Raw genomic sequence first — 24,025 nt, 5'->3', positions numbered from 1 at the left:
TCATTCATTCTTGGGCATATGTGGACTCCTGTTGATATCATTTCACTCCAGTCTAAAGACCTTTTCCATAATAAACTCATGTATTTAAGCAACATCGCGTAGGTCTGTAACATTTCTTCATACATAATGTCAGTGCTCACTTCAAACAAAACATATTACATCGATAACAATGCTATGTGTTGAAAACTTGTATGTCGAAGTAAACATGTATGTAACGCTGTGATTCCACCCTCTCACTGAAGTAACACAGCACAAAAACAAGTGATAGGCGGGTGGAGTGAGTGAGACTGAGACGCCATACAAGACAGTGAACCATCAACATGATTCTGAAGCTGTTATTTTAAGGTAAAAAGTTACATTATGTTGCTTTAATGTGCATCACTTTTTTCTGCTCATTTTTCAGTTTACCCTGCAAAGACAAAGAGCTCATTTTTTGAGCTTAGGTTGTAAGGGATAGAAGTATGACTATATTGTCAATCCAAGGTTTACCTAGAAGCTAATTAATCTATTATCCAAAGTAAAAGAAACAATTGTTTGCTATTGGTCAGACCCAAACATGACAAAGCTGAAATGCTACATACTTGTAAAATAGCGGCCCTGCAAATTGTCTTGTGTCTGGTTCAGACTTGTTCCAACACAGGAATGTCATTTACAAACTGTCAATCTGTTTGAAGAATGTGCCATTTCAGCTGTTATTATCCACCTTTTTCTATCAGATCATTGGAACTGTTCATAATGATCGGGTCAGTCCCGAGGGAAATGGAAGAAACAGGAAAAACATCAGGTACCACAGGCAGTATATGTTTCTTTCATCTTCTTCTTCTTGAGGTCATTCCAGTGTCCCTTAAAGAATGGTTTGTGGACATTTTAATTAGCTCTTATTTTCTTTTTTTTGTTTTGCTCTTTTTGGTGCTATCTCAGAATGGAGAACAGTGTCCGATCCTAAACAAGCTGGCTGGCTATTTACGCAAGACCTGCTCCATAGCAACAGAGACTCAAAAAGTCTGTTCCTCAGCCTGGACATCAGAAAAGACAAGAAGGAGCAAGACCAAGCTTTAGTCACATTCTACCAGAGAGACAATGTTAAGTGGACTTCACCACTCATGTGCACACTTCAAGGTTGTCAATTAAATATTTTTACCTTTAACTTGTAACATAATCCTGTTGCTCAGTTTGGTGATTAAAATGTGTGTTTCTTCGCAGGCGATGTCGCATCAGGAAGTGGGGTCGATCGTCATGTGATTTCAACAGTGATTTTCAAGCTTATAAGTGGATTCCATATAAACTTAGGTTGGACACAAGCAAACAATGTTATTTACTCTTCTGTACTGAGGTGACCATGCATTGGTTTTGGTGACGTATATTGTGCAAGACAAGTTCAGTGAATAGTTTGACATAAAAGTACATGATACTTTACTATCTTTCTTCTATTTAAACTGGACAAATTCATTCATTCATGACACAACTCAAACAAGATCAAAAAAATCTTAACCACCATAATGTCCCATGTTTACTGGAGGCAGGAATCTACAAATAAATCAACAGATGACAATTGATTAATTGTTTAAGTCCTTTAACAAACATACATTTATGTGCAATTAATAATAATTAACACAGCTTATCAGACATCTGGTGAGTTGAGCTATGGGTTTAATTCCATGAAAAGAGTTCTAGTATCAAAATATCAAGGTATTAAAAACTTTTCCTGACCATAAAGTGCTCAGAGGTGATCTTCATTCTCAACTTAATTTTCTTTTCAGTCTTGTGCTCTAAATTGTCTCTTCTCTTCTCAATTTATCACTTTTGCAGGTACAGCCATCACACAAATCTTCGAGGGTGAACCCGACCACCTCATCCCCTCAGTTTCAGATGAGCTGCTTGACAATAACATGTTCACCATTGCAGGCCGGATGATTGGTCATTCCTTTTTGCATTGCGGCCCCAGTTTCCCAGGACTTAGCCCAGCCATAATTCACATTCTCTTTGGAGGTTCGTTGGAGACTTGTCCTGTGACACTACGAGACTGCCCTGACCTCGACATCCGTGACGTTCTGAAAATGGTGAACATGAAAAGTATTTAGGTCCATATTTTCAACGAAAAGGTTCCATCTGTCACTAAGTGCAGAGCAAGTGCAACCAACGCAATTTACTCTGTGTGTGCTGCATCAATAAAACATGTGTTTCATTATGTTTTATTCCAGCTTGATGGAGATGCAGAATTAAAAGAATGTGACTCCATCCATCAACTCTGCCTGTCCTGGGACCTGCCAGCACCAAATGCAACAAACAGGAAATGGCTGTATGGAAAGCTTCTCTTGCATGCTGTAATTTCAACTTCTCTTTATTCTGCTTTAGCATCTCCTGTCATTAGATAATATACAGTATGATTTCACGGTCCTTAATTATTATGAAGAGAGACGCCTTTCAAACAATCTTGATAAGGGCTCACAACGCCAGGCGTTCAAATGCAAAGACCATGTTGTCACCTTGAGTTGACACCTTACTGACAGCAGGAAAAAAAGGACATCAAAGTCGGGTTTCCTGACAACTCAAATAACAACTGCACAAGTAAAAGGGAACAGTTTCCACTTTATTTGTCCAGACAATTTTCACCCTCTGTTGCCAAAACCCTCCAGAAGAACTTCTACACTGACATCTGCAACAGAATTGAACAATACATTTTGATCATTCAATTTTCTGTCATTTGAAGCCATATACCTGACTTACTTTTGGTCTTTAAAGTATCTAACTGACATCACTCAGATTTTGCGGACTTTGGAAAAGCTATTTTTGAGGAAACAGAGTAGGGCTTTTTTGTCACAACTTCATCTATTCCCAAAGTGGGTGGAGAAGGGAAAGGACTCCTATAAAAACCTATAGAATATATAGAGAGATATTCTTGGAATCGTTACATTATGTACATATGAAGACATTCAATAATTGCTGGCGGGGTCAGGTAATGCATTTAAAAACTCTGGCTACGCCAAAGTCCTATCACTACTCTATAGCTAAACTTATTTACTTTCCAGTGGCAAAAAAATATTCAAACTTTTATCTTCTGAGATAAACATTTTTAGACAACTCTGAACTCTGGAGCTCAGGATTCATCAGGAGAACTGCTGCTTCACTCCAAACAATTCTGCTGTATGTGTTTGGATGTGCAGAAGAACACAGTGCATTAACTAACATAAGATCCAACATGGTGTCTTCAAATTGCTCATTTGTGTGTTGTGCCACTTCATTAACCTCCAATTTTAAGAGACATAAACAGTAGCCATGGTTTATCATATGTACATTGTGCTTTGTCTCCTGTATTGCAGGTTATCGAGAGAACGACATGTCAAATCAGTCAGTTCCGAAAAGGCTTAAAAGAAACAGGGCTATGGCCACTCCTCACTCACAGAAGAGATGTAATCCCAATCCTGTTTCCCCGGGAATCAGAAGCACAAGTCACACCTCAGGTACAGCAGTCAGGGCACATCTAAAGGCTCATTTATGCTCAATGTTAGATATGCATGTGGGTATGGACAGAGCCTTATGTCCATACTCTGCATTCATTTTGTCCCTATTTCTGCATGTTTTCTCAAAGCTCACGGATACGAACCAACACTTTGTAAAGGGAGCATATGAGCCATAAATGTAATCCTTTGGTGCAAATAACTGCCACTTATTTGAGAATATAGTGTTATTTATTAGATGAGTATGAACAGTATGAGTGGCCTATTGTATTTTCCTTCACAAGAACTTTAAATCAAACTGTCAATTGTAAACGGCAACTGTCAATGAGTCTAGATTGTTGCGAATGTCAGTGTATATTGCACCAATATGAAATACTAAGAGGATCATATATTCATTTCAATACAACTGGAGCTACATGTGATTTCAGATGATCCTGGATTGCATCATATGGCCATCATCTGTCACGGTCATCTTTGATAGCTACAAAGTAATAGGAGACAGAGACAAGTCCGATGTCACAGATGTTTGCCGAGTATCTGGCTACTTGAAAGCATTTATTGAAAATGGTATGTATGCATGTTGTCACTGGGTAATCCTCTATGAAGTATTTTCACTAGCTGATTCTTTCAACTTCTTTTTTAACACAGCATCGTCAGCTGAGCTTAAGAGCCTCATAAAGTTCTGGATAGGATGGGAGCTGCCGACCACAGAGATGAAGGTGGAAATAGTTGACTCCAGGTTCCCAACAGCTTTAACATGTTTTGAGAAGCTGAGGCTGCCAAGGCATTACACAGCATACAAAGCATTTCATCAAGATTTATGTGCATGCATATCAACCAGTTACAGCGGTTTTGGCTGTGTCTGAAGTGCAATAATATTCACTTTAAATGTACTTTGATTGAATGTGTTGAACTTACCCGTGTGTCTGCTTGTTGTACATGTATGTATAATGTATGTATAATAAATCTATCTTTGCTTACTTTTTTCTCAGAATAATTTTTTCCATAACATGGTTTACATTTTTCCTTTTGGTTGTATTTACATACACGATGTTGTCGAGGTTGTTTAGTTGTATTTACACAAAGAAAACCACACTACTTTTGACTGACTTCAAAACATCCTTACTCTTGCACTTATTTTTTTTCATAACTGAATAACTGATCTACAACACAAAAAAAAATCTAAATTGATCTAAACATCAATTTAGAGATATTGTCTTTTTTATCCCACACGTTCTTCTTCCGTTTCAAGCCAGAGGGCATACATTACCCACAATGCAACATCTACACTACCAGTTCAAACACAGAATAAGGTATTTTATGTTGTTAGCAACTATTGCAGCCTCATGAAGGAATGAGACGTGGGATGTCAGATGTTTGTCATTTTCAAACTTTTACTCTTTAGCCTCAACGGACACTGACTCAAGTGACATCGCTTGAGGCACTTTCACACAATTTCACACAGTTCCTTCCTGCGCTACAGAAGACTTTATAATACTTTTTTTTCTCCACGCACGTAGTTCCTACAGGCCTGTAAACAGACATTGATTTGTAAAATGTAACAAAAGAAATAATTAATAAATTAATCTCGAACACCTCAAATGTCAATATCTGTTATGAAAAATACAATATTTGCCTGTTTAGACGAATCATTACATTTGGGTTTTGGACTAGTTGTTGGAAGTATTTTGAGTATTTTCACCTCTGCAAATTCCTAAGCCTTTATTCCTAAACCCCTTTCTTTTAGTTGGAATCCTAAATTCAACCAGGCAGTAATCCATGTGTTGGTAATGTAATGCATATTCTAGTCAAGCAAAAATTGGATATTTACAACTTCTTAAGGCTAGGGTCTACAATCCTGGAGAGCTAGCAAGATCTAAAAGTGGCACCTCCTCTAAGTTCCCCCCCTCCCTCCCGTCAGTGCTCCATCCAAAGCCACGCCTCCACAAAGCTGAACGCACATCTGGCAGTGGGACTCAGCAGGGAGAAGATGCCGGAGCACGAAGCAGCAATTAGCTGAATTTAGCATGGAGCAGACAGGAAGTAAAGCGCCGAAATAACAAACAACATCCGGTTACTGTTCAAAATAAAACACTCCGAGTTGACCCCCACACCCGTCCTGAGGCCAGCTGTCTACCATACTGCGCCATGGCGGACTCAAGCCAACCAGTGGGGACTGCCAGAAGGCGGAGCAAAGCCGGATCGGAGCCGCAAGGCAGCGGACCATATCCAGTGGAAACTCATTAGCCATTCTCATGGCTAAAAACAACACACAAAAAAGCTAACGTTAGCATTGGACTAATAGGAGCCAAGTGGGCAAACCTTACATATTTCATGAAAATAACAAATCCCCCGAAACAAAACAAATCATTACCTGCCCAACAGAAAGAGAGCAACCTCTGTATCACTTTTCAGGCCCTTCACATGCCCCAGTTGTCTCCACCACTCAAACGCAGCACTGATGTTGTTGACTTGGGTCTGTCTTCTTTCTTTATCCAGAGCCTTTTTCCTTGCAGACATTTCTGTCTCAGGCTTTCTTTTCCTTGCCTTTTTAGCGGGGCGAGCTGTTACAATGCCATTGTAACCAAATGAACATCTTCTCCTGCAACTCCCTATTTCTGCAGAGGAGTGTGCTTAATATTTCCGGCATCAGTGAAATGTAAAGTGTGCACGCGCGGAGGAGGGAGGGACAGAGGGGGGCTCGCAGTCAGAGCGAGACATGAAGGCATCTGACCAATCCCTGCTATTCGGACTGAAAAGCACGGATTGGTCAGCTTTTTCTCAGTCCTGCAGCTGCCAGAGCTCCGATTATTTTCGTTCCTTTTTCTGAATACATGAGGTACTGACTACTCTCAGGATACCAGGACCATTTCACCTACTATAACAAAATGTGTTTCTGAATAACATATAGACCCCAGCTTTAAATGTAGGTAATTTTGCGGCTGGTCTTTATGATCCATGATAGCAATTATAAATATGTGGGTTTGGGACTGTTGATTGGACAAAAGAAGCAATTCAAAGACCTCACTCTGGAAGTGTGGGAAATTTTGCTGGGCATTTTCCCTTTTTTTTTTTTTTTTTTTTTTTTCCATTTCGTTTGGCTTAGCAAAGAATCGGTTCAGTGTGACTTAATCTACAGGTTAATCACCACTCAAAATGAACTATAGTTGCAGCCCAGAAGTCAGTGTAACTGGGGCCTGTTTGTAAGTGAACCTTCTAGTTTTTTGGAGTACCATCAATGACCACATGATGGTAGCAGAGGTAAATTGTTGTGTCCACTCAGTTGCTGATAACAAGCAGCTCCTCACTACACTTCTACTAATGCTTTCTCATCCATTGAGCATATGAGTGACCTTTACTGGTAAGTCCCTAAAGGTCATTCAAGCTCGTGGTAATAAAGTACAAAGGCTGGAATTACTCTGAGATGGCATCCTACTTACTGTGTAAGAGGGAAAACAACTGATTTACCATTTGACTCCTCAAACTGATTGTCTGTTAAAGGTTAATCTCTAGACAGATTAAGTCATAGTGTGATGAATTTACTTGCTCATAGGATAAAACAACCCATAGTCAAACAAGAAAGCCATCAAGAGTAATTTAAGATAATTCTTGATGAAGTCGGCTGGAAAGTTATCAGTGTTTACACTTGCTTTGACCCATTCACATAGCTGATTAAAGAAATCTTGGAGGAGACCACAGTTATGCTTTTGTAAGGTCCCCCTGCACAAATAAAGAATAAATAATGGTGGTACCCTCATCTGCCTGTCTTCAGCCATGCTGACGGACCTAGAATTTAGAATCTAGAAATTAGAATCAGAATAACTTAATTGTCCAGCCAGAGCAGGAAAGTTGTCATGATTCATTTGATAGACAAATATCCCAATAATTCAACTCATTGTGACTGTTTGCTGTCTGCAATAAAATCTTTGATTCTCCCATCTCTAGCTTGTAGCAATCTGAAACAAAAGGAGAAGAACGGGTGTGGGAGTGCCTTTAAAATGTAGGAATTCAAGGCCTTTAACATGTGAGTGCCCTTGCACCCCTATCACACACACTCTTCTACTTTTATTTTTCTGTTCTCACAAAGTGTCATGTCTTTTACCTTGATGTGTTTCTGCATGTGGTTTATCTTTCTCTTACATTGTTCCTAGCTCTAATTATTGTGTCTATAAAACATGGCAGTATACAGCTTGACAATACAAGTTCCCTCCCCCATTCACTTCACCTCTCTCTCTCTCTCTCTCTCTCTCTCTCTCTCTCTCTCTCTCTCTCGTCCAATCAGTCAGAAACTCCCCTGTTCCTCAACACGCAGGACATTTGCAGACTATAGCAGCAACAAAGAAAGCTCCTCCCTTTCAGCACATCTGGAAGAGTGGACGAGTTGAGAGGCACATACCAACGACTCTGTCTGGGTTTATTTGTATCACTGGCCTAACCAAGTCTTACACTGTGGTTAGTCAGGAAGACTCCAACTACGACTCCTCCACCTGACTTCAGACTGCAGTTTTGCTGAAACTCCACTCCAATCTGTAAATCAATTTTTACCCCGTCTGTCTTCACTGACTGACAGCACCTACTAACTGCAGGTATGTAATGTTACTTTACCACAGGCAGTTTATGCTTCCTGCTTTCTCTTCATCTTGCTGTATCTTATTTCCTACTCTTGCCGATGCATGACGGGAAAAACCCTCTGTCGCAATGTAAATGTATTCTCTGTTAAGCTCTTGTGTGAGTCAGGCCAGAGGAGAGTCCTTTGTTTGAACAGCTATCATGCATTAGAGTTTGCAAAGTGGTATCAGTGTGTAGTTAAATGGTAACACAATGAGACACACTAATGTACAAGACAACCTAACAGGATATGCAAAGGTCTTTATGCTCTCTGGTGTTGGCACCAACAAAGTACAGAAGTTAACAGTGAGTAAGAAAAAACAACTCCTGCTGATTGGAATGTCATCCCAAATCACACAGATGTCACATGCAGTCACTTCTACTTCATGATCACACTTCCTGATTTTACACTCCTTACCTCACATTCACTCTTTATTTGAGCATTCCTGTAACAACTGCATGTGTCCCTACATGTCTAAACTCGCAGAGTTTAGACACCCATTGTTTCTCACCTTCTGCTTTACGCACATGGTCCTGAAGCTGGCAGCTGTGATTTGGGGTCATCTTCACATCATGACATTCAGCTCATGTTCAGACTTCTCTGTTCTTTCTTGTTTTTTGTTTTTGTTTTTGTTTTGTTTTTCCTGCTGTAGAATTGCTAAAAACCGACATGAAGGAGTTAGCATTACCACTTGGAAGTCAGACTTTTCTCCTGCTACCTTCCCTCTTTATTTATTTATTTTTCTATCTACCACTGCCTGGTACAAAAATATTCCTGACATTTCAACTTTTACCGGCACTCTTGTCTCTTTTCCAAGACCGCATAAAACTGTGAGTGTTTACGTGAAAATAATCATGGAAATACCAACCGGGGTCTGTGTGGCTGTTAATATGAATTCTTTCCAGCATTACACTTCTAATCACGACCTGTCAATTTCCTCTGTGTTTCACATCCTTTAATTCTCTTGCTTCTGCACTGTTTCTCTTCTGTGTTTGGGCTGGTCAGTTTGTGAATTACCAACATTGTTTCACTTCAAATTCTTACACTTATGACCCTGAAAGCATACCAAAAAACAATCACTTAATTCAAGGTTTTTACACAAATTAACTTCCCTTGGTAGAGTATGTATATAATCTACAAAGATATTGAAAAATGTGAGCCTCTATTATGACTTATTTGATTTTTTATTTTAACAACAACATATAAATGTACCTCATGTACATCACCAGGTATAATATTTGCCATCCATTCCCGTTAGGACTCAGATAGCATTACGATTAAGCTGTTGAACTTTTTTCTCCCAAATAGTCTATTAATATTTCAATGCGCGGCCTCTGAAGCCCCAGAAATAGTCTGAATGTGCCTCTGCTTATAATGACGGAAAGTCACAGTGCAGCAGCCAGCCAGACACCAACCGCTCCACCCATTACCTCATTCTGGGCCATGATTAAACATCATTCAATGAGCTCATATTGACATTAAGTAACATTCTGGTGTCAGCAGTAAGGAAGTTATGTTTGATTTTAGGGTGTTATGCTTCGTATTCTGTCTTCCATTAAAAATAGAAAGGCTGATAGGAAATGGCCCAACACTTCCACACTCTTCTCTCAGCTCCATCTTACTATCACCAGAAAGAGGAGCAGCAAAAATTAAAACTCAGATGCAAAGGTACAGTCTGCAGAAGTGATGCTGAGAGAGACAGACGGGCAGGGAGTCAGGGGCATGGAGGTGGGAGGGTTTACACGCTCAGGAATGTGGATGTGGAAACGCGAGAATGGACAGGGAGGGTCACGCTAGGAAGCACACTGGGTAGAAATAGGCAGCATGCCAGGGTCTTTCACGTCCAACCAACTTTAATACACCTCAGAATGTCACAGTTTTTCACATTGCCTCCACTCCGACTGTTTCTTGGTTTTTCAAGAGAGAGCAAGTTTCATGTCAGTGTACCAAAAATTCCTCTTGTTTTTTCCCACTGCTGGCTGACTGCTGCTCTACAGAAGCCACAGAAAGTTGGCAGGAGTGAAACTGCAGTCTCTGGGTCTGGCTTGACAAAGCCAAAATTACAGGCATCTAAATGTGGACATTTAAACAAGTTTCCTACAGGGAATTTATTAGTGCCTTCACCCATTTGTTTTTCTGTTTAAGGCTTAGTTCCACATGTATGTTTAAGGACTTTAAACCAGGGCAAGAAAATAGCATTTCTATTGTGTGCCCTTCCAGCCACAGTCTGTGTCTCTTTCTACTCACTTTTACCTTCCACTGAAAAATAGACAAACACTTTTTCTATGTCTTTGTTGAGGTACTATATGTTCATAGTGTGCAAAATGTTAAAAATGTCTTTGTTCATGCTGCATGGATATTTTTAGGATGCCATTAGGAGGAGGAAACAAGTGTGGCCGCTGTCTGAAGGCGGTTTATTTCGCAGAAGAAGTACTCTGTGATGGGCAGAGCTTCCACAGGTCCTGCTTCGTGTGCAGTGAGTCAACTCTTTGCTACTTCCTGCTATTGTCAATTCGGAAACCACTGAACTTCTGGCTCTGTCACTTTGCATCATTTATTTGTCACAAGTTACGCTGACCGTATATAAACCGCTGGTTCTTCTGTTCTCAAAGAAAAACATTTACGTGAAACTGTGTAGTAGCAACCTAAAATAAAGATGGCGTTGTAGCATTTTACATGATATAATACTCATGAGCAGGGGTAGACCGATTATCGACCCTGGCTGATTACCGGGCCAATTCCAATTATCTCTATCAGTAATTTTTACGTCAGACTACTGATAAAATATTCAATGAGCTTTATCAACATGTTAATAAAGGTTCCCAGTTGACCAGATTATGGTTATTCTAAATGCTGTATCATAGGCAATCGGATGTATTTCAGTTTTCTTGAAGACATTTCACCGCTCATCCAGGAGCTGGCTTTTAAAATCTGTTCGGGAGTCTGTCGTTGACCGGACCGGCCTTCATGTGGGTTGCTAGGGCTTGGTGAGCCCAGGTGTGGATGGCTGTTCAACTGGGAGCTCAGTATTGCATTGTAGGTGGAACAACTGTGTGTGATAATTAATGTGGTAGGCCACCTCCTCTGTTCAAAGACGATCTTCCAGTTTGACATAGATGGAATCCATGTCTGTTCAAAGACGGCCTTTCCAGTTTGACATGTATTGATCACATCTATGTCAAACTGGAAGAGCTTAGTAATTATTCACACCTGGGCTCACCCAGCACCAGCAACTTTGACTATGTAAGGACACTCCCAAGAGTTTAAAAAGCCTGCAACTCCCCTCCACTTAGTTATCTTAGTGTCTCTTGGATTAGAGGTTAAAAGTGTCTTGCCTATGATCCAGCACTTTGGTTTGTTAACATGTCAAAATTAATTGACTGATTACTGAGGCCAAAATTCTGCATTTTTTCTATGATTGGTATCTGTGATTTTTCTGTTAGCACTCTCTCACAGTGTCCTGTCTACAACAGTATCTGATTGGTAACAAGTCACAATTACTAGCTTATAAACAGTAAAATTATGAATTATGAATCTGCAAGTAGTAACTGAAGTATCTAGAAACTACTTTTATCAAAAATATGAGTAAATTGTACTTTCATTGTTTCATTCCAATTTCCATTTCAATCAGTTTTTCCGTCATCTTTATTTCCAATAATCGTTATCTGCATTTGGCTTTAAAAAGCCACACTGGTCGGCCCCCACCTTGATTATTTAGGCAATTAGCTACTGAGACAAAAACTACACCAGCAAGACAATCTATCTACACTTTTTATCAACATCTTAAAATTAGAAAACATGCATCATCACTGTTGAAAAATAATACCATAAACAGAAGCACTGAAATACATAAAAAAAAAAAAAATCCAACTCTTTCTCTGCCCTAATTTGAAAAATATGTAAGTTCATGGAGTTCTAAAGGGAGTTATTTGTGTTTCTGTGTTGTAATCGAACATTCCAATGATGGAATTTCGATGAGAACATTTTTCTTCGACAGAACTGTTCCATAAAAGGAAAGAGATACGAGTTTATCCAAACACATGTGCTCAAACACATGCAGATATGCAAAACAACAATATATGTATGTGTGTTTGTGTAGTGGTGTGCAACAAGAACTTGGACAGCACAACTGTTGCTGTTCATATGGATGAAGTTTACTGCAAGGCATGCTATGGCAAGAAGTATGGACCAAAAGGCTACGGTTACGGCCAGGGAGCGGGTACCCTCAGCACAGACAAGGGAGAGTCTCTGGGCATTACACATGAAGAGTGAGTAACACACAAAACACACACTTTCTGATCTCTCTATAAGGCCCTGTATCAGCATTTTCTCTTTCTGTCTCCATCAGACCTGCCCCTCATCGTTCCACCAGCAACCCAAACCCATCCAAGCTGGCTCAGAAGTTTGGTGGGGCAGATAAGTGCCCTCGCTGTGGCAAGTCCGTCTACGCAGCTGAGAAAGTGATTGGAGCTGGGAGTGTAAGAAAAAACACAGCATATTACACATATGCATGCTTTCAAAAGCACATCCACTTGAAAATGGATCTTCTGTTTATTTACAGTCGTGGCATAAGATTGGATGTTTCACCTGTGCCACATGTAAGAAGAGCCTTGAGTCGACCACACTTGCTGACAAGGACGGAGAAATCTACTGCAAAGGTACAAACCCCACTGTCTTCACTTCCCTCCATATGAATCATAATATATTGCTAAACAAATAGCAACCTGCATTTAGTATTGCACAAGTATTGTTCAACACATATTTGACCTGCTTATACCAAACTGTTGTCATGAGTATTGTCTGGTTGTCACAGTTACCACAAGACAACTGAAATTTCAGTCATGTCTTTCATCTTAACAACCGCTCAAGAACATTATATTAAATGCAGCACTATTGTATCTTGTCACTTGAGGTGAGTAAGAGTCAACTAGAGGCCCATTGTCCAATTGGAATGAACACATCGCCCTCTATTGGAAGCAAGCTAAATAGCAATAAAGACTCATTGTTGTCACTAGCCTGGAGATTCATTAAAGTGCCACTTGTAATTGTTTGTTTGGAGATTGTTTTATTTTTTTGAGGATGCCCCCCCGGTCATATTTTGTGTATGTGTGTCCCATAGCTTACAAATATGCTAGACGTATTATAAATTTGTTTTTTCAAAGATTATACTTTTATGCAAGTGAAAGTTTAATATTGTAGATAACAGAGTTTTATAATTTCATTACAATCATTTCCAAACATAAGAATGAAACAGCTCAGTTTGTAAGTGGAAAATCGTCTGAGGCTCACCCAGACTTTTTAAACAACTCTAAGATGTTCCATTTTTAAAAAAAATCTTATTTCCTAAACAGAACAATTCCATGTCAAAGTGGGCCTAGGGCAGTTTCAACACAGATAATTTTGCCCTACTGTCATAATCTTATTTCCTGCAATGCCAGTCAGCAGTGCAGATTAAGGTTGGTGGACAGAATGCATATCAGTGGGAAACAGACTTCAACAGAACAACAGATAAATTTAGGCCAGTTAAATGAACAACTGAAAGAGATTGCAGTGACAATACAGATTACACAGTGTATACAGCATGGCTATTAAAGGGCAGCATTGCACAGCCTAAATTAGGAGGGACATGACTGAAGACACAACTTACATTTTTATCCTACTGTGAGAATAAATCAACATATGTTTTGTTAGTGACCTGGGTGACCAAGATGTAATAAATGCAAGAATACAGCAGAGGGCCCCCTAACACAGAGGAATAACACCACGTTCCCAAAGACAAAATTGTCAGGAATGACAAAATAACCTGGTTTCTATCGCTAAACTCCTTTAAATCTTTTATATGTATTCAGTAGAGAACAAACTGGCTATTTTGGTTTAGTACTCCACAGACCAGAGTCAGACTTTATTGAACTGTTCTTCTCTGCCTCACATAGTGTGACCAGTGTTGAGAATACACCAGTTTTGTTAAATGTTTAGCATGTTTGCAGGCTGTTAATTCATTTCAAATAGTTATTGCTGCAGCACTGCAAGATAGCTGTGGTTCTAGTATTGCATTCTTTTATTAATAGAATTCAACTAATTTTACATTAAAGGAGGGAAGCAAATAGTCCAACACAAAGTTTCTGTAAAAGCTCTTCTGTACTTCTTTGCAAACTGATCTTGTACATAACACAAAAACTTATCAACTCACTAGTCCGTCTTTACAGGCCACCTCTAATTTTACAACATATGGATTCATCAGTTTATTGAAAACGCATATGTTAATTGTGTAGTAAGACGATTAATAGTGGTGATGTTTAAGTCATGCGATCACAATGTAATCTGTTTATAGACTAACATGTTTACCTCTACTGTTATCCTGTAATTTAAGTTTTAAAAATGTGGCGAATGTGGTGTTCATCTGATTAAGATCATCATGCTGAACAACAATCATAAACCAGTGTTTGCCACAAATCTCATTTTGAGCTATAATCCGAAATCCAATTCAAAAATCCAATAGGCTTTTTGTCAGGGGGACCAGGGTGATGCTAACTTCCAGGGTATCTTGCAAAAATACAGAAACCCTACACCACTCCATTGAGCAGTCCCATCACTGAAGTTAATCATTACCGCCTGTGCTTTTCCTGCTATGAGTCAAAATGTCTTGTGTAAAAAATGTTTTTCTTTATTTTTTAGTTACAATACTAAATGACTCCACTGTCCATGTGGAAAAATAAATATGCTGTATCCTTCTCTGAAAAAAGCCCTGTTTCCCAAGTTTCTTTTAAGGAACTGAAGATGCTTAGCTGGCTAGCTAACGTTAGCCTCTACTACTTGTGTTCTTAGCAGTGATTCAGTCAAACAGTTCCCAACTATTATTTTATTTACCCATCATCCAGCAACGAATTATATCTTTAAAAAAAAACCTTGTAGTGATCTGGCAAAGGTCTTCTGTCGACCCTGAAACATATAATTAATGTAAGGGGGCATTGCAGGCTGCCAGTTACTTCGCGTCTGTAGTTAGCAAAAGGTCATCAGAGGAGCAGAGTGGCACATGTGTGAACACAATGAATTTAATCATTTACATCAGTTTAATGTTACCCTATTTTAGCATTATGGGCATAAAGGACATACATATAAAATAACGAAGATGATTTCTGAAAAACGTAACACACTGCTAGCTAGATAATGGTATTACGATAAAAGGCTTTTTAGCTAACCTAGCTTTGATGCTAAATCCCCGCTGCTGTTAGCTATTTGGGGGGATGCACCGCTGATTTTATAGCGTGTTTGCTAACATTACCTGTCTTTCCAACAGCCTGTTATGGTAAAAACTTTGGCCCCAAAGGATTCGGGTATGGACTTGGGGCCGGAGCGCTGGCTCACACTCAGTAGAGACTGGCGAGCTCGTCGACGACACGCTGCACTACCGCGTCCATCCTGCAGGGGACGGACTGCTGCCTGGTCACGCGCACCTGAGGGACACATGCTTGATTAAAAGCTGCATTATAGACTGTACAGTGGACAAGATAACTCCATGTCAGCCTCACATTGGCTATAGGTGATTATTAGCGCTGCTATGGTAAACATGGATGCTTAAACATTACATGTGCTGCATTGCTGGTTTGCACTCTGCTGTAACTGAATTTAATCACCCTCTTCTCATTGTGAGGCTTTTAAATGAATGTTCCAGCAGTATTCTTTATGTATTAGAGTCAGCGCTGCTTGTTCAAATGTTCTGCTTTCCAAAAGGGCTGATCATAATAAAAATGGAAAGATGGTGAGTGTTGGTTCTAATTATTTGGGGCAAAAAATGACATAACATGAGGGTGAAACTGTGTGTGTGTGTGTGTGTGTGTGTGTGTGTGTGTGTGTGTGTGTGTGTGTGTGTGTGTGTGTGTGTGTGTAAGAGGGAAGTACAGTAGTTTGGAAGGTGACGTTCAGCATTTAGGTTTCATGACACATGAGCGTTGCATCCATTCCTCTCATAACATTTCAGTGACACATCACAATGCTGTGACTGAGACTAAAAGCCTGGAGTCTTGTAAAGGTAGGGGAATTACAGCTTCGCTCCACCCACAGAGGTCATCAGGCTGTCATGTGAGAGCAGTGTTGCATCTAGACTGTGAAGAATGACACTTCAGTTTTTTATCAAATAGCATAAATAATTAAGCTAATACCCTTAATAGGGGCTTAATACAGTACAGTGAAGCGGGCTTTAAAGTTGATATAAATCTAAAAAGATAAATTTTGTTATTAATTTTTAGTTTAATCATTGCATTCAGTTGCCTTTCATCAGACTCAGGTGATTCAGTCCAACTCTCAAGCATGACTTCAGTCTTTTTTTTTCTTAGTGGCTGATCACTATAAAGAGAATAAGCGAGGTATTCATACCTGTCTAATAATGACATCACTGGTCTGCTCATCTAACCTGTTCAAAAAGTATGACAAGGAATCTGTATCATAATTATTGATATGTCAGTTAAATAAATATATTTAAAAAACAAACAACCGTATAACTTTAAAAGCTTATTCAAGTCTTAAAGGGTAAGTCTACCCAAAACTGAAAATTCAGACATTGTTTACTCACCCGAAGCTGATGGACAGTCGGGCGAAGTTTTAGGCACCTACAATACATTTCGTGAGCTTCACAGCAAGAAGTGTTGAAGCATTTTCCTGATTACCTGAAGAAGACGGGGACAATTGAAAGAAAGCATAAAAGATCTCAAATTGATTTGAGCCCAAATCTTGACTATAGCTGCTGAGCTGAAAGTGTTAGTGCACACACCATCTGAAGTGGGTGCCCGAGCTCTACTTCATGTTGAGGGTGTAAATAACGTCTTTTCAAATCTGATTTGGGATCTCATTGTCATTTCATGTTGTTTCTGAGCTGATTTTTTGTTTTCACCTTTTAAAACATGTTCCCAACACTGTTTTGCTGTTAAGCTCCAGAAATGTTGTGAAGACCCCCCAAAGAACGTCCATCTTCACACATGAAGTTGAGTAGATAATGACTGACTTTTCAGATTTGGGTGAACTCATCCTTTATCAATTAATCATCCATTAAAAAAAAAAAAAAAAATCTACTTATAAACATTTCTCCTTGCACTGTTTCTCTCCGACACATTACAACACATCTTTATCCACTCTTTGCCTCCCACTCACATTCCAGCTCTCAAAGAGAGACGAGAGAGAGAGAGAGAGAGAGAGAAAAAAAAACATTTGCTGGAACTTGAAAGAGAAGATAAATGTGATTCAACAAACTTTGTTAGTTTATTTATACCGTCAGGTGTTTGGTATAGTTTCTGAAAAGGAGCTGCGTGGCTTCAGTGGGAGGTGGGTACACCCACCTATACCTGTATTTCTGTACAAAAACTTCACACAGAATGCTGTATAATCCAACTGTCTGACACACACACACCGCCACACACACACTCCTCCTGCCGTCACCAGGAGGAGGCGGGGTGCAGGCTGAAGAGGAGAAAGTCCACGGAGGAGCCGGGCATGTTCAAACATATCCAGGCAGAGCAGCCTGACATCATCCAAGGCGCGCTGTCAGTGCGCACGGACTGGACTTACACACTGTCACCACTCATGTCACAGCCGCTCACGTTTTCCTGAGGAACACTTACACGCGGGTATATTGATGTTGTATGACATGCGTATTTAATGGAATGACCTTGAGACGCGCCGCTGTATGAAGACTTCGGCTGAGCGTGGCCATGTCTCTGTCGGTCAAAGTGATGCGGGACGGGCTGCTGGAGAAGCGCAGCAGCGGTCTCCTCCAGCTGTGGAAGAAGAAGCGCTGCGTGCTCACGGAGGAGGGACTGCGCCTGCACAACTGCAAAGGCGGTGGCGCTGGTGGTGGGGATGCCCAGAGCTCGGCGTGGAGCTCCAAAGCCAAGGAGCTCCGCTTCGAGCGCATGGTCACGGTGGACTGCGTGGAGTACAAGCGGGGGCTGGTGTACTTCACCGTGGTGATGGCGACGGGGAAGGAGATTGACTTTCGGTGTCCGCAGGACGGCACTGCCTGGAACGCGGAGATCGCGCTGGCGCTGGTGCGCTTTAAGAACCTGCAGGCCGTGCAAACTGGACGGAAGAGGCACCTGTCCACAGCACACCTGGGCAGCACCGGGGAGGACGAGGAGCTGTGACAAGGACAAGGTGAGCCTTCATGGAGTGGGAGGTGAAACAGGCTGGGGCTGTCATCGGAATGTAGCCTATACACTCCAAAAAATACTTTTGTTTTAAAGCAGAACAATTGTATCCTTTACAATAGTAATAAGGTAATGACACAAACTCAGACGTATGTATTTTTTTTTTCCATAGCTCATTAAAAAAACTGTTCTTGGAGCACAATAAGGTCCCTAGAGCACTGTCTGAAGCTGACAGGTGGCAGGGTCCGCCACATGTAAACAAATTGAAACAGGATGAAATTGCCTTGTCCTTCAAGATCAGTTTGTTTATTCAGTTCCTTGTTCACAAAGAGAGCTTGTTTGTTTAGTTTGTTTTGACATTAAACAAATCAGTCAATGAGGATCTTTCTCTCGTCTTCCCAGGCCTACACAGTGCACCTTTAATTTGTGTAATCTTAAAATAAAGTTTCAATGGGAGGTGTCACATTCAAGACAAAGTTTTTCTCTCATGTTGAGTCAATATATATCAATTGGATAACTTAACAAAATGTTTCTGTTAAGTGTGTATCGCATTGTTTTTTAAGTATTACACTATAAAATCTGACAAAGTATTGAAGCAACCAATAACCTCAAATTTACCAAGTAAAGGACACTAATAATTTTAAGTTGTTGAAACAACTTAACTGATACGACTTAAATGTAATAGTCTACTTTACTTGGTAACTTTGTGTTACCTGTTTCATTTTAATTTATTTTTTTAAAGGAAATTCAATTACTAAAGTTATATATTTAGGTAATGCATTTCCTGTGATAAATCACATATCTAGTTTTCTAATTTAATTTACACACACTGGCTCAACATGATATCAAACGTGACAGTTTACACTGAGCCTATGTAATACAAATAGATGGAAAATGTACATGTAATTAAATTCAGTCAAATTACTTAATGTGTATTTATTTTATTATTCTATTCCTATAATATTGATTTTATATTGGGTTTGGGGGTCAGCGAGGCACAGCACTTTCCAGCCCACACTTTTTTTTTTTTTTACTTACAACACAAACAAGGCCTGCTGGAGGTAGCTCAGAGATGACTTATAAACAAAATATAAAACTAATTTTAAAAAATGAACAAAACTAGAAAGCATAAATGAAATTAATGTGATTACAGATCAAATTCATTAACGGAGCTTTTCACAGCTTTAGTATTTTTGAGGGAGTCCAGTGAGTGTTTTAAATATGATTTGAAGACAGTTTGTGACACAAGACAGCGTTGTGTCACAGAGGTTAACAGTGAAACCCAACACAAAGCATCACTTAAACACCTCAAGGGTAAAGGTCACGTCTGTTTTTCCTCCCAGTTAGACTTCCTCAAGCATTTGCCATCAGTGACCCCCCCCCCCAAAAAAGCTCCAACCAGATCAGGCACTGACTTTGTTGACAATCTCCCCCTCTGTGGCTGAAAGGGTGCTAATGGTAACACGCCGGCGCAGTGATTGGATGGAATCGGATGGATGGAAAAACTTCCAGACTCCTAGGAATGAGGTGGCACTCAAGCCTCAAGCTAAGTTCGTGCCAAAGGTTATTTACAAGTACCACTTCAGTGTTTACATGTTCCGCTGTGGAGTGAAAGTCATGTCCGGTTTTTGTTTGTTTGTTTTTTTTTTTTGCCCTCGCTGTGGTCATCGGCCTTGAACACACCACAGACCTTTTAGAACACAAACCCACTCTCACTTGAGGACATAATTACGATGCAATGTGAGCCTCCAAAATAACATCTGCCTGCCTCTCCCTCACTAGGCAGCCAAGTATTTTTAAACACACACACACATACACACACACACACACACAGACAAACCTACAACCTTCTGTTTTTATAAAGACAGTTAGTTGGGCATGTGGTATGGACAGAGCCATACTTTTCCATATTGAGGACACAGTCAGCGGCGTCACATGACAACAGCGTTATTTACTGAAACCGGTCACTGAAATCTCAAATGTTCGTGAACTGAGCGTGTAAGTCTGAACTATGAGCTCACAGTCCAGGAATCCGCAGCGATGCTTCCTTAAGAGAGCTGCAGTAGTCAAGTGCCCAAATTAACTTAGTAGCCGTGGTAACAGTGCAATGTAACTCGCCACAAATGCACTTTAAGCTGCCCCAACAATTGAATATTAAAAAACTGCTCCTCTTTTGTTTTTTCAAAGCCTTGTCTTCTTCTGGGGAGTGAACCAATCAGAGAGGAGAAGGGTGGAAGACGCCACATCCATCCAGCTTGATTCCGTGGCGATGATGGGTTGTGCAGAAAAGGGCCATCAGTGAACAAGGATGAGAGCAAGAGTCACACTCATGTCTTGTTCTCCTATAGGAATATTTTAATCATGGACTTCAGTGGTTTTTTTTCAGTCATGACCTGAGTGCTTGAGGTCACTCTTGAGTCCACTGCATGAGGAAAAGATGGTGTCATTCGGAGGGAAACTGACGAGCTGGGACACTGTTCATACCGTGTGCCTTGATGTTTCAAAAATGTATTCTATTTTGGACATCATTTTCTGACATTGCTGAAACAGTGGTCACTTTTTTTTTCTTCAGTCGAACAGATTTGCATGTTTTTCTAAAGCTGAACATGAAGACTAACTTGCTAATAAACTGCTCTTATTCATTGCATATTCCATTCTATATATCTGCTGAAACCATGTACAGTATTACACAGATTAAATTCATTTTTGACATCTCTGACATATTTCACTCTCTATATTTAAACGATGCTGCAGCTCTCCACGCTGGGACATAAAATAACAAAAGAGTTTGCAGGCTGCAATTTATTTTTGGGTCTGACTATTAATGGCTAAGCTCATCTGTTTCCAGTTGTGCTGTAACCTTGCTGTTACAGCCTCTGGGAAACACACACACACACACACACACACACACACACACACACACACACACCCCTAACACTGTGGCATTGCTCTCCTGCTCTTGCGTGCGTGCTGAAGTCAGGACACCTTTTGTTTGAAGGACTAATGAGAAGCACGGTGAGCCTGAGGCATGTGCACACAAACATCCGCCCACGCACATTCACCTACAGAAGCTGAAGTGCACACCCGGCGTTAAATCCAGCAAGGCCTCAGCATCAGCAGACTCTCGTTAGCGAGGCCTATCGTATATTGTTCATTCAAGCATCTTCTCTGTTACTGTGTGTGTGTGTGTGTGTGTGTGTGTGTGCGAGCTGCAGAGCTCAGTGCAGGTCAGGAATAAAGGGTTGATTGTGTGGTGACTTCTCTCATTGCTGTGGAAAACCCCAAAGCGAGCCACACCGCATGAGTCAGCAAGGGAGTCCAGCAGGAGCGCGAAGAGAGGAGACACCAAGTGATGGATCGCTTGTCTGAACGGTGTGTGTGTGTTTATTCGTACACAGCATAATGTATGTGGATGTGGAGCAGTGCTCAGTGTTACGCGCACCACGTCCTTAAAGTCCAGCCCCGTCAGAGTGTGTGTGTGCTCACACTCCTCGGAGGAATGCTCTGTCTAAACATCATATAACCTCTGTCCAGGGTATCTGGTCTTCTCTGCAGATAAACAGACACATACAGCGCCCTGCAATTTCATAAACCAAATCCGAGAACAGAGGAAGATCTGAAAGAGGAATGGCAGTCAGAACAATGTTTACCTTACGTTATTGCTGCTGTTATGATTTGTTAATCAGTGCTTGGAGAAGGAAAAAGGCGTGTGTGCACACGTCTTTGACAAAGACTTGACTTTACTGACAATGTTTTACAAGTCCTGTTATTATTCTCAGGCTTTAAAGGATAAGTTCATCCAAAAATTTAAATTCAGTCGTCATCTCTGTGAGCTTCACGGAATTTGTCGGATCCTGATCTATGAGCCTCTTACTTTTGTCTGTGCAATATTCTAATGTTCATTTCGAAATTTGGGAATTTAATGTAAAGCCATTGCTAAAGCCAAGGATGAATGTACTACCTACATTCAGGACGAAATAACCTGACACCTTGATAAAGTGAACACAGCAAAGTGAAATAAATTGACGTCTGCTGATTAAGAATAAAGAATTATCTTCATACAACACATGCATAAATGAAAGATCGTAAGTTTTTTGGGGTTACAGACATGCTTTGAGGTCACACTTCATTTTGTTCGTGGTGTGGGTCTGTAAGGGAGGCTTAAATTGAAGGCAACAAAAAAAGATGGGCCCCCCGCAAGCATGTCTAGCATTTAGATGGGCCCTTCGAGGTTTAGGTGTGGGTAAACATGGCAGCCATGCCAGTCGCTCTGTGAGGCTGTAGTTAGGGACAGCAGCGGTTTCAGCTAAATGCTAATGCCAGCATGCTAACATGCTCAAAATGTTAATTGTTGGTGATGTTTGCTATGTTCACCATCATAATTTAGCTTGTCAGAGTGCTAAGATTTGCTTATTTACACTAAACATAAATGGCTGAGGCTGATGGAGAGTTCATTAGTTTCAGCTGCACTTTCTGTTAATTGTTTTTCATTGCTCATATTGGTATCTGACAACTGTTTCAAAAGAAGCTTGAAGAAGTTTAAACCTACAGTTTCCTAAAGAATCCAATCAGTTAAAAGACAAGAAAAAGATTCTCAGACATCCCCTCAACTTTTTGGACTGACACACTTGTTATTTTATACACTTATACACTTGGAGTACAGTTGTGATGTATGTCGTTTGTAACTTCCCCACTCCATGAATTGTGAATTGTCCCATTTGTTTTGATTGTGACCCTCAAGGATTTAAGACAGGCAGTATTAAATTACAGTTGCTTTCCCTACAAGTCAACATGAATATACAGATATGCAGCTATTACAGCTTCAACTCTTCTGGGAAGACTGTCCACAAGGTTGAGGAGAGTGTTTATAGGAATTTTTGACCATTCTTCCAAAAGCGCATTGGTGAGGTCACACACTGATGTTGGTCGAGAAGGCCTGGCTCTCAGTCTCCGCTCTAATTCATCCCAAAGGTGTTCTATCGGGTTCAGGTCAGGACTCTGTGCAGGCCAGTCAAGTTCATCCACACCAGACTCTGTCATCCACGTCTTTATGGACCTTGCTTTGTGCACTGGTGCACAGTCATGTTGGAAGAGGAAGGGGCCCGCTCCAAACTGTTCCCACAAGGTTGGGAGCATGGAATTGTCCAAAATGTTTTGGTATCCTGAAGCATTCAATGTTCCTTTCACTGGAACTAAGGGGCCAAGCCCAGCTCCTGAAAAACAACCCCATACCATAATTCCTCCTCCACCAAATTTCACAGTTGGCACAATGCAATCTGAAATGTACCGTTCTCCTGTCAACCTCCAAACCCAGACTCGTCCATCAGATTGCCAGATGGAAAAGCGTGATTCATCACTCCAGAGAACGCGTCTCCACTGCTCTAGAGGCCAGTGACGGCGTGCTTTACACCATTGCATCCGACGCCTTGCATTGCACTTGGTGATGTGTGGCTTGGCTGCAGCTGCTCGGCCATGGAAACCCATTCCATGAAGCTCTCTGCGTACTGTACTTGGGCTAATCTGAAGGTCACATGAAGTTTGTAGCTCTCTAGCAATTGACTGTGCAGAAAGTCGGCGACCTCTTTGCACTATGCGCTGACCCCTCTCCGTCACTTTACGTGGCCTACCACTTCGTGGCTGAGTTGCTGTTGTTCCCAAACGCTTCCATTTTGTTATAATAGAGCTGACAGTTGACTGTGGAATATTTAGGAGCGAGGAAATTTCACGACTGGATTTGTTGCACAAGTGGCATCCTATGACAGTTCCACGCTGGAATTCACTGAGCTCCTGAGAGCGGCCCATTCTTTCACAAATGTCTTGTT

At 40.7% G+C, this 24,025-nt stretch overlaps 2 protein-coding genes and 1 long non-coding RNA gene across 3 annotated transcripts; 2 read left to right on the top strand and 1 right to left on the bottom strand.

Moving 5' to 3' along the window:
• Positions 1-1,548: 1,548 nt before the first annotated feature.
• Positions 1,549-6,089, bottom strand: LOC119023144. Its single transcript, XR_005076180.1, has 2 exons — positions 5,833-6,089; positions 1,549-2,051 (listed from the first exon to the last, which is right to left on the bottom strand). It is a non-coding gene; the product is annotated as an uncharacterized LOC119023144 (long non-coding RNA).
• A 1,663-nt stretch (positions 6,090-7,752) lies between these two features.
• On the top strand, positions 7,753-15,830 carry LOC119023489 (cysteine and glycine-rich protein 1-like). Its single transcript, XM_037105466.1, has 6 exons — positions 7,753-8,044; positions 10,434-10,543; positions 12,167-12,335; positions 12,416-12,545; positions 12,629-12,725; positions 15,365-15,830. The coding sequence occupies exons 2-6, from the start codon at positions 10,435-10,437 to the stop codon at positions 15,439-15,441; spliced, it is 582 nt and encodes a 193-aa protein (XP_036961361.1). The 5' UTR covers positions 7,753-8,044; position 10,434; the 3' UTR covers positions 15,442-15,830.
• A 1,616-nt stretch (positions 15,831-17,446) lies between these two features.
• Positions 17,447-20,915, top strand: phlda3 (pleckstrin homology-like domain, family A, member 3). Its single transcript, XM_037105467.1, has 2 exons — positions 17,447-18,210; positions 20,391-20,915. The coding sequence occupies exon 1, from the start codon at positions 17,769-17,771 to the stop codon at positions 18,198-18,200; it is 432 nt and encodes a 143-aa protein (XP_036961362.1). The 5' UTR covers positions 17,447-17,768; the 3' UTR covers positions 18,201-18,210; positions 20,391-20,915.
• Positions 20,916-24,025: the final 3,110 nt, after the last annotated feature.

The sequence above is a fragment of the Acanthopagrus latus genome, chromosome 7 (assembly GCF_904848185.1).
Source record: "Acanthopagrus latus isolate v.2019 chromosome 7, fAcaLat1.1, whole genome shotgun sequence".
Taxonomy (NCBI): Eukaryota; Metazoa; Chordata; class Actinopteri; order Spariformes; family Sparidae; genus Acanthopagrus; species Acanthopagrus latus.
The sequence above is the reverse complement of the archived record's forward strand: the minus strand, read 5'-3'. Positions and strand labels throughout refer to the sequence as shown.

Excerpts from the sequence above, each read along its gene's own strand:
- LOC119023489 (XM_037105466.1), top strand. The coding sequence starts at position 10,435 with ATGCCATTAGGAGGAGGAAACAAGTGTGGCCGCTGTCTGAAGGCGGTT. Across the intron at positions 10,544-12,166 it reads CAGGTCCTGCTTCGTGTGCA|TGGTGTGCAACAAGAACTTG; the intron begins GTGAGTCAACTC and ends GTGTTTGTGTAG. Across the intron at positions 12,546-12,628 it reads AAGTGATTGGAGCTGGGAGT|TCGTGGCATAAGATTGGATG; the intron begins GTAAGAAAAAAC and ends GTTTATTTACAG.
- phlda3 (XM_037105467.1), top strand. The coding sequence starts at position 17,769 with ATGTCTCTGTCGGTCAAAGTGATGCGGGACGGGCTGCTGGAGAAGCGC.